Source organism: Cetorhinus maximus, chromosome 1 (assembly GCF_964194155.1).
Source record: "Cetorhinus maximus chromosome 1, sCetMax3.hap1.1, whole genome shotgun sequence".
Classification (NCBI taxonomy): Eukaryota; Metazoa; Chordata; class Chondrichthyes; order Lamniformes; family Cetorhinidae; genus Cetorhinus; species Cetorhinus maximus.
The window spans coordinates 147,002,560-147,021,537 of NC_135879.1; the positions used below are offsets into that span (position 1 = coordinate 147,002,560).

The 18,978-nt window shown below is 40.4% G+C and overlaps 1 protein-coding gene across 1 annotated transcript; it reads right to left on the reverse strand.

Moving 5' to 3' along the window:
• Nucleotides 1–286: 286 nt before the first annotated feature.
• chst14 (carbohydrate (N-acetylgalactosamine 4-0) sulfotransferase 14) lies at nt 287–9,160 on the reverse strand. The gene is made up of 2 exons (XM_078548119.1): nt 8,844–9,160; nt 287–2,147 (listed from the first exon to the last, which is right to left on the reverse strand). Exons 1-2 carry the CDS (start codon nt 9,081–9,083, stop codon nt 1,329–1,331), a joined length of 1,059 nt encoding a protein of 352 aa, XP_078404245.1. The 5' UTR covers nt 9,084–9,160; the 3' UTR covers nt 287–1,328.
• Between the last annotated feature and the right edge of the window lie 9,818 nt (nt 9,161–18,978).

Genomic DNA, 18,978 nt, shown 5'->3' on the forward strand with positions numbered 1-18,978 from the left:
AACTTCTCTGCTTTTCAATGCTGTCACTCTAGAAATGGACTTGAGCTTTGTTAATGCACCATAAATAAATGTGAAGATTGACACCATTCAGTTTGTAGCTGCTGTAGCCAGTAGTCTGAAAACATTACATCCTGGTGCCAGAATGAAGTATAGCCAACTCAATTCTGGTAACTCATCCAGACAATCAGAACTATAGACATTTTCAAATCAGGCATTTGACTAAATGTAACAAATAGCAATACACATCAGTCACTGTCAGCAAATAAAAAAAACCCAAAACTAATAGTAAAAGTGTTAATATTTTATTTGACCTGTAATATCTTAATAAAAATATACCCATTTTAAAAATTGTTACCATCAGCCCTACTTGCTCCCAATTAACTGTATTCCACTCAACTGATATCAGCTTTTGTAACTTATACATACAATTCCTCTTCCACCATTCTGTAAAAGCAAGTGGTGTTCCATGCAACTTCTTCATTAGGGGGCAGCATAAGCAAAGAGCACAGGGGCTTATTGCACGGTGTACATTTACAAAAAATAAATGTCAAATCTATGTACATATATATGGTCAGTGACAGCCATTTCTATATGGCATCATTAAGGCTTTTACCATGTTGCCAGAATTAAAAACTAGAGGCTAGAAATATCACTGATTCAAGGTTTGAGACCTGTTTTTTTCATTAAAAAAGTAAGATTGAAAGGAAAACAATGATCTGGACCTGGAAAAATACCTTTTATGTCCCAGTGTTGTTTTCTGTTCAGATTTTGACAGTGGGTGGGATTGGATGATATACGAAAGGAAATTGTAATGAGTACTACCTTATGCCAATGATCAAGTAAACTGACACATAACTGCAGAATATTCTATTGATAAAAGAATATGTGGAAATATATTTGAAGAGCAAAGGAAATAAAGCAAAATGAAACCAATGGTAAGTGTCCATGCAGGGAAAGAAGAAGGATAAAATGTTCAAAAAGCTCAGATTGTTTTTGTTTCTTTAGACCACCTGAAGCAATGACTTTGAAGACAAAAACAGTTATTGACAGTAATACTGGTCCTGGGCGATAACCCACAAAATTCAATACTGATTTCTCAAACCAACCAGTGATAGGTAAACTCAAATCTTAAAATGTTTTGGGTTAGAGGCAGGGATTGTCATCACTTCATGGAGGTAACGATCCCAGTGTTGTATATGTATATAATGACATCACACAAAAGAAATGGTATAATATTTCTGTCGTGCCAATGACCCTTTCATAGTTAGTATTTAGAATATAAATAGGAAAAATATTTCCCACCCACACAGCCTAGATAACAAAGCCCTTCAATGTCTGCAAAATTCACTTGTAACATTTGGAAGAGGATAAGCATATAATGAAAAATCTAGAATATATTTTGGTAAAAGTTCATTCAGAAGTCCTTGTGGCACTTTACACAAGTAGTAATGCAATGTCTCCTTAGTGATAGGTTTATACCATGCTTGCCTTTGAGGAAACTCAACACTATGTGGTGCCCCAACACTTTGGAGTACATGGCGTGCATCACTTTGCAACCGTTCATAAGAGCCAACGTAGTCGTATGTCACAGCACAGGGCTGGCACAGATTGTAAATTGGCATCCAATGTTCGTTCATTGTTTCCACATCTTCATCCACCAAGTACTGAAGAAATTCTGTAAAAGTAACATCATCTCCCTTGGACTGTCCCACACTTTTCCTATACCTTCTCACTATCTCCATTCCATACCTCCGCTGGTATGCCTCAATTTCTCCAAACTTGTTTCTATAAGCTGACAACAATCGCTCCATTGGGTCTCGAACAAACAAGAATTTATAGTAATGTTTCAGCCTGTATTTAATTTCACTGTTCTTTAAATCTCCAAGGAAGACCAGGTCATTCTTGTGGTCCATTTTTATCTGCACATGCACATTGTCCAGCACACCACTCAGAACTTTAATAACACGTTTCCAGTTAGAACATGCAACTTTGGGTACATAACAATACAAAAACTTATATTCATCATTGACCAGGATGTGTTTCAGTAAATTCCGTCGCTGGGATGATGTTAAATCCAAAATACTATGTGGCATAGTTTTATGTTTGCATACACCCTGAAGAGTCCTGTTCCGAATCTCTTGAATAATCTAGAAGGGGTGGAAAATATTAAAGCAATTAGGAAGATATAACATTTATACACCCCCTACACAGGTAACTTTTTAAGACAAATACTAGAACATAAAGTTACCACAGTATGAAACGCTTTGCTCCTTCAATTACTTAAGCCTTGGCTTAATGGTACCCTGAGTCAAAGTTCAAGCTCCACTTGGGAAAGACCCAAGCACAGTCTAGGCTGACAATTCATTGCTGCACTGAAGGGCTGTACTGAGTAGTCATAAGTCCCGTCTTTCAGATCAGGCATCAAATGGGAGGTTCTGTCTATCCCCTCAGATGGGCAGAAAAGAACCCATGGCATTATTTAAAAGAGTAGGGGAGTGTTCACGGTGTGCTGGTCAACATCAGTCCTTCAACTAACACCTGACAGACACAAAATACCTCATTGTTCTTGTGCTTTTCAGTTTAATAATTTAAAAGACATGTTCATGCAGGTTCTCCTGAAGACCTGCTGTAATTCAGCAGACAGAGAAAATCAGAGTTTCTTTTTGCCCTGACAGTAAACTTAACTACCTGCTTGTTCTTTCGGATGAAACCTATACTTGTAGACAGTTTAGTTGGATCCCCATTAACGATGATCCCTCATTAAACATTGTGCATGCAGCAACAATTTGACTGAAACAGGATCATGTCTGGTAGAGGAAAAGAAGGCAAAGGACTCAGAAAAGGCAGAGCAAAGTGGCACCGTAAAGAGCTTCGTGATAATAGCCAGGGCATCACCAAACCAGCCATCCACTGTCTGGCTCGCTGTGGCGGCGTCAAGCGGATTTCAGGCCTGATCTACGAGGAGACCCGGAGTGAAGGTTTTGCTGGAGAATGTGATCAGGGATGCTGTCACCTACACAGAGCACTGTAAGTATAAGACAGTCACCGCCATGGATGTGGTGTATACTCTGAAACGCCAGGGCTGCATTATGGATTCAGCAGCTGAACAAGTCTACCCAATTCTAACAAAACCCAATACAGGAATTCAGAATTACCTTGGAATGGCTACTACATGAATATGATGTCCTTAAATTAGCACTCCTAACCTATGGTTTAATTGCAGGGGAAATTCTACAAAAAGATTGTCTTATCCTGGATGACCTTGCGGCCATATTAATTATTAATAAAAATACAGATAGATTCTGCCTTTTGGACAGTGCACTTTAGAAAACTACAGCTCATCTTCATGACATACTATGTTTAAAAGTTTAGCATGCTAATTTATATCTTGTATTTTAATTTCCTCTTTTTTTTTGATATAAACTGATTCACGGTATGAAATCAGAACAGGGAAAGCAAGTCAAACAGGCTCAGTCTACTCTTGGATATTAATAGTTATTTCAGTTCATTTCAGCTGAAGTTGAGAACTGAGAACAGGGGAGCAATGAATTTTTTCAAATTAATAAAATATTGATCATGAGTAATGGTTTTGACAAAACCATCATCAAAACATTCACATTAACTGTTAAAACGTACATTGGGAATTTCCTCAGGTTGAGGAATATGATCCTTAAGGCTGTAAATTTGATTTGACCTTTTTCCACCCCCCCCCCCGGCCGGTTCCAACCAAAAAGCTGAAATGATAAAAAAACAACGCTCGAACCTCACACCTATAACAATTAACTGCCTTTCAATTATTCTGGAGCTCACCAAGAGTTATTTCTCATGGTTTTACATATCGTAATATCCAGGTTAGTACATAAGATTTGATAAGGTGCTATAAACCAGTCTCCGATTATAGAAAATGAAGCTGACTCAAATCTGGCCTGTCTATAAAAAGTATTTAAGCTGTCAACTCCTAACCCGTTCTTTACCCACTAAACTATCAATGAGTTACAAATCTAAAATAGTGATGACAAGAGATGCCCCACAGCATTTTAATTATTTCAAGATACCAAACTTTGTGCAAACTTTTCTACTCCAAGCAGCATACTCCAAGCAAATCTATTGGATTTGAAGTTTAAATAAATTCAGTCATGCAGTCTATACCACTAAAACTAGTTTTGAATTCCACTATTGTATGTTATTAAAATCTCAAGTTTCAATTGCCAAGATACTTTTTCTCAATCCCGTCAGCATCAGACAATTAGCGTAAATCAAATGTGAATCATTACAAATTTTAATTCTAGCATGTCTGTGTATTAGAACATGTTTACACATCGCAGCTTTGGGTACAAAAAAAGCTCGAGTGATGTGGAGACTACAAATTAAGTACATGTCACCAGCAATATTGAACAGTTCACTTCTCTTTAAAACTGGGAAAAGGAAGGATTGGGCGAGTGCCATTGTTGATAGTAAAAATACTGCAATTGTACCCAAGATCTGCACTGGGGATCAACCCCCTGTTGTAAATTCCAAAAGACATGGGTAGCTATTCAAAAGAAATGGTGCGCAATCATTTCAGACAGTATTTTGTTCAAGTTCTATGTGGCAACATAATAATGTGCTATGAAGTCAACAAAGTCAGAAAAGTTTTGACATCTGGGAACATTTGGACAGAAATCTGGCCATCATACAAAGCCCCTGGAAATCCCATGCAGGCTTTCAGTATTCTGGGGACTAGGTTGAAAATCTTTGGTGATGTTAATTTTGCAATTGTTTTTGATAAGTTTGGTTTGGAAAAAAAAAAATCACAGGAGTGCACTCTGCATTCCTGAAGTTTGCTCCTGGTGTCAAATCTCCATATAGGAAAAACAAACCTGTAAAATAATTTAAAATCCTCTTGGTTCCCAGTACTTTAGCATCTTTATACATTGAAGTCTTTGTTTTAAAACAGAATTATATAGAAAATACAGAACCAGTCCACGCCAGCATTCACGCGCTACTCGAGCGTGACATATCAGCATATACTTCCATTCCCTTCTCTTTCATATGCTTCAGCTTATCTAGCTTACCCTTAACGCATCCATGCTATTTTCCTCAACTACTCCTTGTAGTAGCAAGTTCCACATTCTAACCACTGGGGGAGAAAGGGTTTCTCCTGAATTCCTCGTTGATCTCTACGTCTACCCTATCAAACCTTTTCATAATTTTAAAGCCCTCTCTCTATCGGGTCACCACTTAGTCTTCTCTTTTCTAGAAGAAAATGCCACAGCCCATTCAATCTTTCCCAACAGGTATTAACTCTCAACTCTGTTATCATTAAATCTTTTTTGCACCTTTTCTAGCGCAACAATGACTTTTTAAAAAATAAATATGGAGGATCCACTAACCAACTCCCCATAGGATCTTGTGTGTTTCAATAAGATCACATCTCATTCTCCTAAATTCCAACGGATACAGACCTAGCCTGTCCAACCTTTCCTCATAAGATAACTCCTTCATACCAGGAATCAGTCGAGTGAACCTTCTTTGAACTGCTTCTAATGTTATTATATCCTTTCTCAAGTCAGGAGACCAAAAGCATACGCAGTACTCCAGATGTGGTCTCTAACCCCTGTACATCTGTAGCAAAACATCCCTACTTATATATTCCATTCCCCTTGCAATAAATTTGCCTTCCTAATCATTTGCTGTACCTGAATGCTAACTTTGTGATCCATGTACCAGGACACCCGATCCCTCTGCACCACAGAATTTTGCAATCTTTCTCCATTTAAATAATATTGCTTTTCTATTCTTCCTGCCAAAGTGACAAGTTCACATTTTCCCACATTATACTCCCATTACCAAATTTTTGCCCACTCACTTAACCCAAAAAAATCCCCTTGTAGACTATGTCCTCCTCACAATTTATTTTCCACCAATCATTGTGTGTTCAGCAAACTTAGCAACTATACGTTTGGTCCCTTCATCCAAGTCATTTGTATAGATCGTAAATGGTTGATTTACAAATCCCTACTAATCCCTGTGGCATTCCACTTGTTACAGCTTGCCAACCCTGCAAATGACCCAGTTATCCCTACTCTTTGCTTCCTGTTGGCCAACCAATCCTTTATCCATAATATGTTTCCCCACTGCACCATGCATTCTTATTTTGTGTAATGACATTTGCTGTGGCACCTTATCAAATGTCTTTTGGAAATTCAAATACACATCTACAGGTTCACCTTAAAGCAACTATAGAAATTATTTGAGGAAGTAACAAACAAATTAGTCAAACATGATTTCCCTTTCATAAAAGCATGTTGACTCTACCTGATTGCATTAAGATTTTCTAAGTGCCCTGCTACCTTCCTTAATAATAGTTTCTATTTTCCCTATGACAGATGTTAGGCTAACCAGCCTGCAGTTTCCTGCTTTCAATCTCCTTCCTCTCGAACAGAGGAGTTACATTTGCTATTTTCCAATCTGATAGAATCTTTCCAGAATCTAGGAAATTTTGGAAAATTAAAACCAAACCAATGCATCCACTATCTCCGCAGCCACTTCTTTTAGGATCCTAGGATGAAGTCCATCAGGTCATATTGACTTGTAAGCCTTTAGTTTTAATAGTTTTCTCAGTACTCTTTCTCTGCTCATTGTAATTATTTTAAGTTCCTCCCTCCCTTTCATCTCTTGATTCATAATTATTTCTGGGATGCTATTTGTGTCTTCTAAAGTGAAGACAGACACAAAATATCTGCTCAATGATTCCACCATTTCCTTATTTCCCTATTATTAATTCCCCCGGCTCTCTCTCTAGAGGATCCATGTCATTCGAGTTATTCTTTTCCCTTTTAAATACTTGTAGAAACTGTTGCCATCTGTGTTTATATTTCTAGATAGTTTTCTTTTGTACTCTTAATTTGTCCATCCTTATTACTCATGTGCAATCTTCTGATCTACCGCTAACCTTTGCAGAATTGGACGCCTTTTTCTTTCAATTTGATACTATCTTTAACTTCCTTATTTAGTCACAGATAGTGGATTTGTCTTTCTTTCTCACTGGTATGTATCCCTGCTTAATGATATGAAATATCTCTTTAAAAGCATGCCACTGCATTCACACTGACCTGTTTATTTTCCCAGTTCACTTTAGCCAGCTCAGGTCTTCATACCCTTGTAATTGTCTTTATTTAAGTTTTAAAACACTAGTCTTAGACCAACTTTTCTTTTCCTCAAACTGAATGAGATATTCAATCATGCTATGGCCACTGCTACTTCATGAGGTAGCAATGTAATGAGGTCATTAATTAATCCTGCTTCATTGCACACTTCCAGGCATGGAATAGCTCTGGTTGGATCTAGAATGAGCCACTTTAGGAAATTGTCCTGAAAACACACTATGAACTTATCTTCCAGGCTATCTTTGCCAATCTGATTTGTCCAATCTATATTTAGATTGAAATCACCCATGTTAATTGCAGTGCCTTTCTTAGAAGCCACTGTCCTACAGAGTCGTTACTGTTAGGAGGCCTATAAACTACTCCCACAGGTCACTTCTCTCCTTTACAATTCCTCATCTCCATCCAAACTGATTCTACATCTTGATCCTTAGAACTAAGATCATCTCTCTCTATTGTACCAATGTCATCCTTAATTAACAAAGCAACTCTACACCCTTTCCTACCTTCCTGTCCTTCCAAAATGTCAAGTATTCTTGAATATTCAGGTCCCAACATTAGTCACCTTGCAGCCATGCCTCTGTAATGGCTATCAGCTCATACATTTATTTCTATTTGAGCTGTGACAGAGCTGTTAGCTCTGTCTTTTTACTATGTTTGCAAACTCTGGCCCTATCACACTGAAGTTTGTCCCTTCCTGCCATCTGATTGCATTACCCTTATTGCCATCTTGCTCTTTTGCCTTGTCCTCTTCCTTTAATTTATCACATCTTCTCTCACATGATCCCTTGCTCCCATAATTTATCATAATAAAGATGAGACTGATGTTTCTTTTGGAATCCATACAGACTACTCATTAGATTTTTAGTTTCTAGATGCTTCTCAATTACATCCTTGAGTAAGGATTCCATTGTCTTTCCCACCACCACATTAATTGGTCTACAATTCCCTGGACGTGCATTGCCTCCTTTTTACATAAAGGGAATATTACCTGTTTACTAGTCTCTGGTCCTATTCCATTTCCTAATGATTTTTATATGTTTGCAATCATGTATGTATTATCTCTTCCCTAACTTCTTTTAATATATAAAGATGCCTCCAAGTTTGATTAGTTTTTTCAATAATGTCCTCTTTTCTACCTTAAATAACTTTACATCTTTATGGATTTCTTCCACTATTAGAATGTCCACCATGTTAGTCACCCTGGTAAAGGGGTAAAGTAATTTTAAAAAATAGTTCCACCATTTTACTATTGTTACCCAAGAGTTCATTATGCACAATCCTTAGTGGCCCTATCCAGATATTTTGTAATTTATATGCCTGTAAAATACTGTTTCCTTTTATATTCCGTGATAATTTAATTTTTCAGTTGCTCTTTGCATTCCTAATAGATTTTTTGACTTCTTTCCTAATTTTTCATATTACTTCTATCACCTTCTCCTTTGTCTGTGAATGCCTTTTTCTTTAGTTTCAATTATTGCTTTCTTCATCCATGGTGTGTTTGCTAGGTACTGGCTAGTTTGTTCCTGCTTTTCAATGGGGTACAGGGGGTAGACCATTAGCGGGATCATTTTCTCCTGGACTCTATTGATCTATTACTAGCTCTGGCACAGCTGGTAACAATAACTGGTAGTCAACACTGGTTACAAGTAGTTAACAATCACTAACTACCATGCGTCATCCCAGAGCTGTTCTCACCTGGTAGTCCGGGTCCTCACTCCATTTCGAGTCCTCGCTCGTGCTGACACCGGCTTTAGCTCCGCCACTCCCCCGGCTCCGGGGTCCGTACGTGCGGCCGCTCAACGTGTCCACCTCGGCTAACATGCCCTTCTGGATCATGAGCAACAGCCCGCCCGACGCCACGATCACACCGAAAGTCAGCATGGTGGGCAGCAGCACAGCCCTGCGAGCGGCCCGAGCCGCCGTCAGGCCGCCCATGGCGCCGGCTCGGCTCCGCTTGAACCCGTCGTCCTGCTCGGCTCCAGCCAGACCCGCCGGCAACCTACACGCATGCGCCCAGCGCACCCGCACTACACTCTAGGAGTTGTAGTCTTCTTCCTGGCTCTTCAAAGACCACCACTGCGCATGTGCCGGAGTACACTCACACCTGCTGGGACTGGGATGCTGCAACCTTTTGGACTCAAGTCCTTGACACCAGGTTATTAGAGATGGGGGTAGACCATTGGCAGTTTTAGAGTTGCCAATTCTGGTTGAAGCCATTCTTGGAGATTTGATCATGTTGCCTACTTATTACAACAGTGACTACTTCTACAAATTGAGAGGATGTAACAAGCAGGGTATATAAAGGAGTACCAGTGGATGTAGTTTAATTGGATTTTTTCAAAAGGTATTCAATAAGGTGCCATCTAAAAGGTTACTGAGAGGTGTCAGCTGTGGCTCAGTTCATAGCACCCTCGCCTTTGAATCAGAAGGTTGTGGGTTCATGTCCCACTCCCGGAAACCAAGAACTGTGAATGTACTCGAAAGAGTTACATGAGATCTGTTGATAACTCGAAAGAGTTACACCATCTTTAAAAGGTTACTGCACAAGATAAGAGCTCATGGTGTTGATTGGATAACTAACAGGAAACAAGAGAGTTGGGATAAATGGATCATTTTCAGGTTGGCAAACTGTAACTAGTGAGGTTGCAGGGGTCAGTGCTGAGACCTCAACTATTTATGATCTCTATTAATGACTTAGATGAAGGAAGTAACAACGTTGTAACCAAATTTGCTGAAGATACAAAGATAGGCAGGAAAATAAATAATGAGGATACAAAATGTCTGCAAAGGGATATAAATAGTAATAAAAAAGTGTGCTGAAATAACTCAGCAGGTCTGGCAGCATCTGAGGGGTGATGCTGCCACAGATTGTGCCAGATCTGGGTTTTTCCAGCACTTTCTGTTATTTCAAATTTCTGGTATCCATAGTATTTTGCTTTTATTATTATGGATATAGATAGGTTAAGTGTGTTACCAAAAACTTGGTAGATGGAGTATAATGTGGAGTTGCACATTTGGGTAGGAAGAATAGAAAGGCAGAATATTATTTAAATGGAGAGAGATGATGGAATGCTCTGGTGCAGAAGAATCTGGGTGTCCATGTACATGAATCACAAAGTTAGTGTGCTTGTACAAAAAGTAATTAGGAAGGCAAATGGAATGTTGACTTTTTATTGCAAGAAGTTGGGGTATAAAGGTAGGGAAATCTTGCTACAACTGTATGGTGTATTATTGAGACTACACTTAGAGTAATGTGTACAATTTTGGCCTCCTTCCTTAAGGAGGGATATATTTGCATTGGAAGCAATTCAGAGAAGCTTCACTAGGCTGATTCTTGAAATGAAGGGGTTGTCCTCTGAGGAAAGGTTGGGCCTAGACTCATTGGAGTTTAGAAGAATGAGAAGTGATCATTGAAACATATAAGTCCCCTCAGAATCTTAACAGGCTAGATCCCTCATGAGAAAGTCCAGAACTAGGGGGCAGAATTCAAAATAAGGGTCTCCCATTCAAGACAGAGATGAGAAATTTCTTCTGAGGTTCATTAAGTCTTTGGAATTCTCTTTCATAGAGAACAGTGAAGGCTGAGTCATTGAATATCTTCAAGACTGAGCCAGACAGATTTTTGATCCACAAAGGAATCCAGGATTATGGGGCAGGCAAGAAAGTAAAGCTGAAGCCATGGTCTTATTGAATGGCAGAGCAGGCCTAATGGGGTGAATGGTCTTCTTCTGCTCTTTTTTATGATCTCTTAAAAGCAAAGTACTGGAGATCTGAATTAGTGATGACACTTCATTTGTTTTAAAGTATTTAGCAGTCCTGAGGCTTTTAAAGGTACTATATAAATGCATGTATTTTTGAAATTCTGACCACAAGAAAACAACTTGCACTTATGGAGAAACAAATTATTGCTAAAAAGAGAAATATTGTTGAAGCTTGGACTCATCTTGCACTCATCATGACAAAAACAAAAATGCCCAATTTCAAACAACCAGCAATTTATGCTACAGGAGAAAAGGGTGCTGATTGGTTTTCAAGTCAACTCTGATTGGCTGAGGCATTGCCATGGGGAAAGCAACAGGGCACTATCAGCTCCCAAAGCTCCTAGCTAATTCAAAAAAGGTGCAAGGCTTGAGCATGTTCCTTTTGTTTGCAGAGAATGGGTCCCTGGATATAAATGTATTTCGCTTCTAGCAAGCCTAAGTGAGCCATGTTATGAGATTGACTGAATATCTTAAATTGGTTGTTAGTGACATAACATGTGATCACATGACACTTGACATGCTAATGCTAAAAACATTAAAAATAAAATGAATTATAGGCATGGTGTAAGGAGTCCACATATACTGCTTCATGAAAATTGCATCTTATCAGCATCTGGTTCTCCCATCCCTTGCAGGTGTCTGTTTAGCAGCTCCAGGCAAGTTCAAATTATGGTAGTCAGCAAAGATCAAAGTTGTGTGCTAAATCTAGACTTTCAAACAGATTAGCCTTAATAGCACTGCACCTTTAACACCTTTTTTCACCTTTTGGCAAAAATAACCCATAGTTAGTTCACAATAATGTGAAGCCTAATTGTGTAACTAGGAAGCCTCATAGTGAAATGCATTTATTTTGTTTACTTAGCATTTAAAAGGTACAGGTCACTTACTTCTTGGAGGTTACAAATCTTGGTGGGGTAGAGTATAAATACATCAATCAGTATGAGTTGTGCCATAGGGTAGCAAGGCCACATAAAAGCAAACCAAGCCCTAGGCATAAAAACATAAAGCTAAAAGCTACTGCGGATGCTGGAAATCCAAAACAAAAACAGAATTACCTGGAAAAACTCAGCAGGTCTGGCAGCATCGGCGGAGAAGAAATCAGTTAACGTTTCGAGCCTTCATGGCCCTTCGGCAGAACTGAAGCATAGTTAGGAGAAAGGAGAAATATAAACTGGTTTAAGGTGGGGTGGGGTGGGTGGGTGTGGGGGGTGGGTGGGGGGGGGTGGGGGGGGGGTGGGGTGGGGGGTTGGGGGGGGGGGGGGGTGGGGGGGGGGGGGGGGTGGGGGGGGGGGGGGGTGGGGGGGGGGGGGGGGGGTGGGGGGGGGGGGGGGGGTGGGGGGGGGGGGGTGGGGGGGGGGGGGGGGGGGGGTGGGGGGGTGTGGGGTGGGGGGGTGTGGGGGGTGGGGGGGTGGGGTGTGTGGGGGGGGTGGGGGGGGGGGGTGGGGGGGGGGGGGTGTGGGGGGGGGGGGGGGGGTGTGGGGGGGGGGGGGGGGGGGAAGAGAGAAGTTGAGGGTGTGGTGATAGGCTTTACTGCTACAGGAATAAAATTTAAATGAGTACTGAGTGCAGTCCTGGTCAACATTTTATAAAATGGATATAGAGGTCTTGAAGGGGTTGCAGAGAAGATTTAGAAGTATGATACCAGAAATGTGTGGATATACTTATCAGGAAAAAACTGATAGGCTGAGGGGTGATCTAATTAAATTATGACCAAGGTCTTTAAAATTCTGAAAGGTTTTGATAGAGTGGATATAGAGGGAATGTTTCCTCTTGTGGTTAAGAGCATAACTAGAGGCCATCAATATAAAATAGTCACCAAGAAATCCAACAGGGAATTCAGAAGAAACTTTACAAAAAGAGTGATGAGAATGTGGAACTTGCTATCACAGGGAGTAGTTGAAGTAAAAAGTGTGGATGCATTTAAGGGGAAACTAGACAAATATGAGGAAGAAGGGTGATAACATCTACTATATGGTAGATTTAGATGAGAAAGGATGGGAGGAGGCTCGGGTGGAGAATAAACACCAGCATGGACTGGTCGGTCTGAATGGCTTGTTTCTGTGCAGCATATCCTATGTAGTTGTCAAAAGAGTAGGCACAAGTGTTGAAAATAAAGCTGAGGATAACTAGAGTCAGTTTTAAGTTATATGAACATTTTGTTAGAAAAAAGGAAAATGGACAATTGGAGTATTGGTCTTATGGCCCTTTTAAAGTTATGTTTTAAATAAAGATAGCTTTAGTTTTTTTACGTATTTTATCAGAAATAACTTAAGTAATGGCTGAACATATGAGCCCTGAAATTCTATGGAGGTTCTATCTGTCTCTCATTATAACTCAAGTGGGAGATGAGGAACCTGCACAGAAATCGTGTTAATTACTCAAGACATCCATTTATGTCATTTCCTCATGGTCAGAGTGAGGGTGTCTGCCTGTCTCCCGTGAGAATTATAGTGGAAGACCAGTGAAATTTCAGAGCAAATGAGTCTACCAATTGAAGATGGTTTTAAAGCTTCTGTAAGTAATTGATTAAATACCTGTGCTATCTCTCCTTGTATTAAATAAAAAATCTTGGGTTTGTTAATGCAATCCTCTCATTAGCGTCTGTAATACTGCTATGCCTTGAGTATCTCACATTAGGTGGTGGTGTGGATTTGTGAGCACCCAGTGTGCATGACACCTGATACAGCAGCCAGTCAACACTGTGGTGCTGAGAACATGTACACTTACCATAAGTTGGACTCACCAATACCCTTCACTTTAGTCAAATGAGGGAGATAGATCCCTTGTACAATGCTTCAGATGCTGCATACCCATATAAGACTCACATAAGGCAGGCACTGTACTTTCTAATGTGATTTTTATTTTTCCAGTTCTGATGAGGATTATACCTAAAATGTTAACATTTTTCCTTCCTTTGCAAATACTGCCTGATCTGTTTGGTGTTTCCAACATTGCCTGTTTTTTTTAAATTTCAGATTCTTTGCATGTACAGCATTTTATTTTTGTCCTCTAATTAGCGTCTCTTCAGAAAGATGAAGCAGCAGTCCCGCAGTAGAGTCAACCTGGATTTTATGCACAATCTCCTGATTCAGAACAGACTGCTGTCAGCTGAGCCAAGCAGCCCATGAGTGGCTAAACAATTAGATTCATGACAAAAACACTGCTTTATTCTTGACTTTCTCGTATGACTGGCTCAGTGGTACAAATACTACGATGTTATTTAAATCCTTAGAAACAGCTTAGATTGTTCCTGGCATTATTGAGCCACCCAAAATGGGACAACACGGGACCTTTAATACACATTATACTGTAATCAGATGTTCTTTGTCAAAGACAAGTCAGCTGGAAATAAATATTATCCAGCTGAGGCACAGCACTCACTCAAGGATGCTGTTCTTGGCAAAATGACATGGTATTCAGTGAACAGAGAAGAATTTTTCCGAAGAGGAGTCAAATATCTCAAAATCTCAGGAAAAGACTGGTGTTAATAAATTTTATGACTTAAGGGGGAAGGAAAGCAGAAGCAATCTATACACAAGGGAATTTTGCAGAATGACAGAGCAGAAACGAGGAACTGATCTCTCAGTCTCTAATTTAAAAATAAAATTTTTATGAGATTACAGTATAAATTGAAGATGGTCAATCATGGTAAACTAACATTCAATGAATCTCATTAATACCCTATTTTTAATATCCGTATCCTTAATTTGTTTGGTGATGTATTAAAACTTTTGCAAATGCCATCACAGATCAAGTAGATGAAGCATGCAAACAAAGACCACTGGTGGCAATAGAACAAGAGATCAAAACTTACAAACAAGCCACAAAAAATTTAAAAATATGTCCAATAATTCAACCTTATATATAGCCATATTGTGCCAAGTCAGAATGTTTCCCATGAGAAGATGTTAAGGGCAATGTGTATTCGCAGGACAAAATATGGTTAACAGAAATTGTTTTTCCGAGAAATTAAACAATAAATGATTTATTCGCTTGTGCAGTCAGCCTCTCCACCTTGTACCCTCTCTGTAAACTTAAACCCATCTAAAACACTGCTGCTCGTATTCTAACTTGCACAAAGTCTGTTACCCTATGCTTACTGTCTTATATTGGCTCCCAGTATGGCAATACGTCAACTTTAAAATTCTCATCCTTGTTTCAAATGCCTCCATGACCTTGTCCCTCCCTATCTCTGTAACGATTTACAGCCCTACAACCCTATGAAATATCTGTACTCCTCCAATTCTAACCTCTTATCAAACACTAAACATCATTGCTTCACATTGGTAGCCCACCTTAGATCTGGAATTCTCGCTCGCTCCTTCTCCTTCTCCTTCATTAAAATGTTCTATGAAACCGACCTTATTGATTAAGCTTTTGATCACATACACTATTGTATCCTTATGTAACTTGAGGTCAAATTGTGTCTAATAATGCTCCTGGGAAGCACACTAGAATGCTTTGATAAAAGCAAAATAGTGTGGATGCTAGAAATCTGAAACAACAGAAAATGCTGGTAAAACTCAGCTGGTCTCACAGCATTGTGGAGAGAAAAAAAAACAGAGTTAACACTTCGAGTCCTTATGACTCTTCTGAGTTGTTTCCCGCCTAGCCTCAATTTTTAGGCTGGCGGGAGGATTGACCTTGAGTGGGGGAGGCCTGAAAATCAACGGACTTCAATTTTGGGCAGGAAGGAGCAGGGGGGTTGCCTCCAACAGAAGCCCCCTTCTGACTTTGGGGCCCGCCCCACCCTTTAAGGTCAGGTGGACCCTGGACCTCCCTCCCCTTCCCCGACCTCTGCCCCAAGACCCCAATTGCCCCCTTTGTGCACCCCCCAGGTCTTCCCTATTCTCCCGCCCTGGGACCTCTTAAATTTACCTCGGCACCTGGTGCTGGGGCTTAGTCTCATGCGTCCTCATGCACTTCCTCTTCAGTCCACTGCAGCTCATGTTGCTCTTATCTCACTCTTTCGCTCAACTGTATCAGGCTCCAGGTTCACATCTATAGTTTCTTGTGCTCTGCATCTCACCATGTCAATTCCTTATCAATACTACCTTTACTCCCTGGAGTGGGTATCTCTGGGGGTTGTTGAATGCAAGGAACATGATGAATGACAGGATGGGTGAGTCAGCCCATTCATACAGAACATCCGTAGCCCTGATTCTTTGATGGGGGTACAGCATACTGACCACCTATCCTCACAGCTTTAGAGTCCACCAGCATGAAAAAGAGGGATGCCTAAATCTCTACACCTCCATCCAGGATGGGCCCAATCAGGCCCCATCCATCACCAGCCTCTTCTGTCTGGCTGAACTTGTTCTCACATTGAAAATCTTCTTGTGTGACTCCAATCACTTTTTTCCCCCAAATAAAAGGCATTACTATGGGAACCTGCATGGATTCTAACTATGCCTGCCTATTTGTGGAATATATAGAATGTTCTTTGTTCCAGTTCTACTCAGGTGCCCTCCTTTTTATCTGATTCATTGATGACTGTATCAGTGTGTTTCCTGCTTTCATCCCAAACTTGAAAATGTCATCAACTTGCGTTCCAATTTTTACCCTTCCCTCTCCTTCACTTGGTCTATTTCCCATTCTTCTCTTCCCTTCCTTGACTTTTCTGTCTACATTTCTGGGGATACACTATTGTAGGTGGGAATGTGGAGTTTAGGTTACAATCAGATCAGCCATTATCTTACTGAATGGTGGAGCAGGCTTGAGTTGACAAGTGGCCTACTCCTGCTCCTAATTCGTATGTTCATATGAACAATATCCACTATAAGCCTACTGGTTCCCACAACTCTCTCAATTACAATTTCTCACACCCTGCATCCTGAAGGACTCTATTCCATTTTCCCAGTTTCTCTGTCTCCTTCACGTCTGTTTTGATAATGCTATCTTCCATAACAGTGCTTCCAATATGTCTTTATTTTCCTTCAACCAAAGATTCCCCCCCAACATGGTTGACAGGACCCTTAACTATGACCGTTCAATTTCTGCAAATCTGCTCTTGCCCATTCTCTCCCTCCCAGAACCACAATAGCATTCTCCTTGTTCTCATTTTCCACCCACCAGACTCCACATTCAAAGGATCATGCTCCACTATTTCCACCTCCTCCAGCATGATGCCACTACCAAACACATTTTCCCTCCTTTTTCATCATTCCAAAGAGACCATTCCTTGCGTGACACTCTGGTCCACTCGTCAATCACCCCCGACACTCCATCCCCTTCCCACAGCCTCATCCCATGCAAACACAGGAGATGCAACATCTGCTCTAGGCTAGGAATGTTCAAGGCTCCAAACACTTCTTCCAAGTGAAACAGTGATTTACACATACTTTTTTCAGGTTAGTCACTGCTCACAATGCAATTCCACTACATTGAGGAGTTCACACAAAGAGCAAATGAGGTCTTTGTGAACCACCTCACTCAATCCACAAGCGTGACCCTCAGCTCCTGGTTGTCAGTCATTTTAATTCCATGCTCCATTTTTCCCACTCTGACCTATTTGTCCTTGCCTGTTCTGCTCCAATGAAGCTCAATGTAAATTTGAAGAACACCATGTCATCTTTTGATTAGACACTTTACAGTCTTTTGGCTGATATGAAGCACTAAACATTAGTTTTGCAGTAGTATTGTGATTGAATGAATGATGCAGTTACAAAATCTGATAGATTTTTTTCTTCGCAGAATGTCGGTAGCCCTGCAAGGCCACATTCATTGCTTATATCTGGTTGCCCTGAGGTAGAACTGGGCCACCTTGTTGTAATGGTGTTTCAATATTTAAAAAAATGATCTTCTTGTAGCCAAGGAAGTAAAAGTAAACATATTTATTGGTACAATAAAAAAACTGTGCTATTTTAGTTGGCATTTAGTATTTACATATTAATTATTGCGGCTCCATATATTCTTTCATACATATGCCTACTAAATGTGAATCTCCAGAGACATTGGCCTGGACTTTTGCCATAATGGAGAGCCTCTCTGTCATGGCAAAACTGGTGGAAGAGGCTGAAAATCAGAAGTCATGCCCCCCGAATATGGCACTTACCATTTCCTTGGGTCCAGAATGGGGTCAGGTCGCATTTTGCACGTGCGTGTTTCATGGAGACAGCTGCCAATAGAAATCATGTGTGATGTTTGATGTGAGAGGTGTCTGAAACCTGATGCGTACAGATTAGACCTGGTAGGAGCAGGTCTGAACTTTGTGGATTCATTTGGATAGCCTGGGTAGCCTTTTTGAGATGTAAGATACCCCTTTGGATATGGTCTCAGGACACCTTTGCGGGAAGTCAGGTGGCCTTTTGGAGAGGTCTGGTGCCTGGGGGTGGGGGGGGGGGGGTGGTGGGTGTGTGGAGGGAGAGGGTGGTTAGGTGCCCCTTGAGATTTCTAAAGGTAGGCATGAATGTATTTAAAAAGTGCATAAATTCATTAGAATTCTGAAGCTCATTGCAACTGTCAAAACCAACTGTCAAAATGTCAAGATGAATTGTCAAAGGGAGCTTCAAGCTGTCAAGGCATTTAAAACTCCTGCCCTTTAACTCTGAAAAAACTGAAATGTGAAATAAGATTGCTTGCTATTTCACTCTGTGTATTGACATAAACCTTAGGACTACCATTATTGGATTAGTGCTGCATGACTGATTTCACAACTGCACACAATATCTCAGTAGGGTGCCTGCCATTTCACAATTTGACCGCTCCAAGTGGTTATGGACTCTTTGAGGAAGGACTATAAATTCTAATGCTTGTTTTTATAAGGATGCAATTGAATGCAATGGTTGTTGTTATATGGGATAATGTAATTGAAAGAATGGATTTTTATTAATGTGTGTTTTTTTAATGTAGTATGCAATAAACACTTGGAAATTTAATTTATTTTGATCTTAGCATGGATCCTGAGATCTGCCCGTGGTGGATACTGGGTAAGTTGGTATGATAGGTTTAAGGGCAAAGGGTAGTGGGTGGAAGAGCATGGGTTGACATGAGTTGGCACTAAGGCAGCATAGCAGCTATAAAGCACCTTGGCGGTAGGTGGAGGGCATAGGTTGGCATAGAGGGTATGA

What these genes read in the sequence shown, in the direction of transcription:
- chst14 (XM_078548119.1), bottom strand. Translation starts at nt 9,083, where the DNA reads ATGGGCGGCCTGACGGCGGCTCGGGCCGCTCGCAGGGCTGTGCTGCTG. An exon ending in GTGAGGACCCGGACTACCAG is followed by an intron (nt 2,148 to 8,843) that starts GTGAGAACAGCT and finishes CACCCCTTCTAG; the next exon opens with ATTATTCAAGAGATTCGGAA.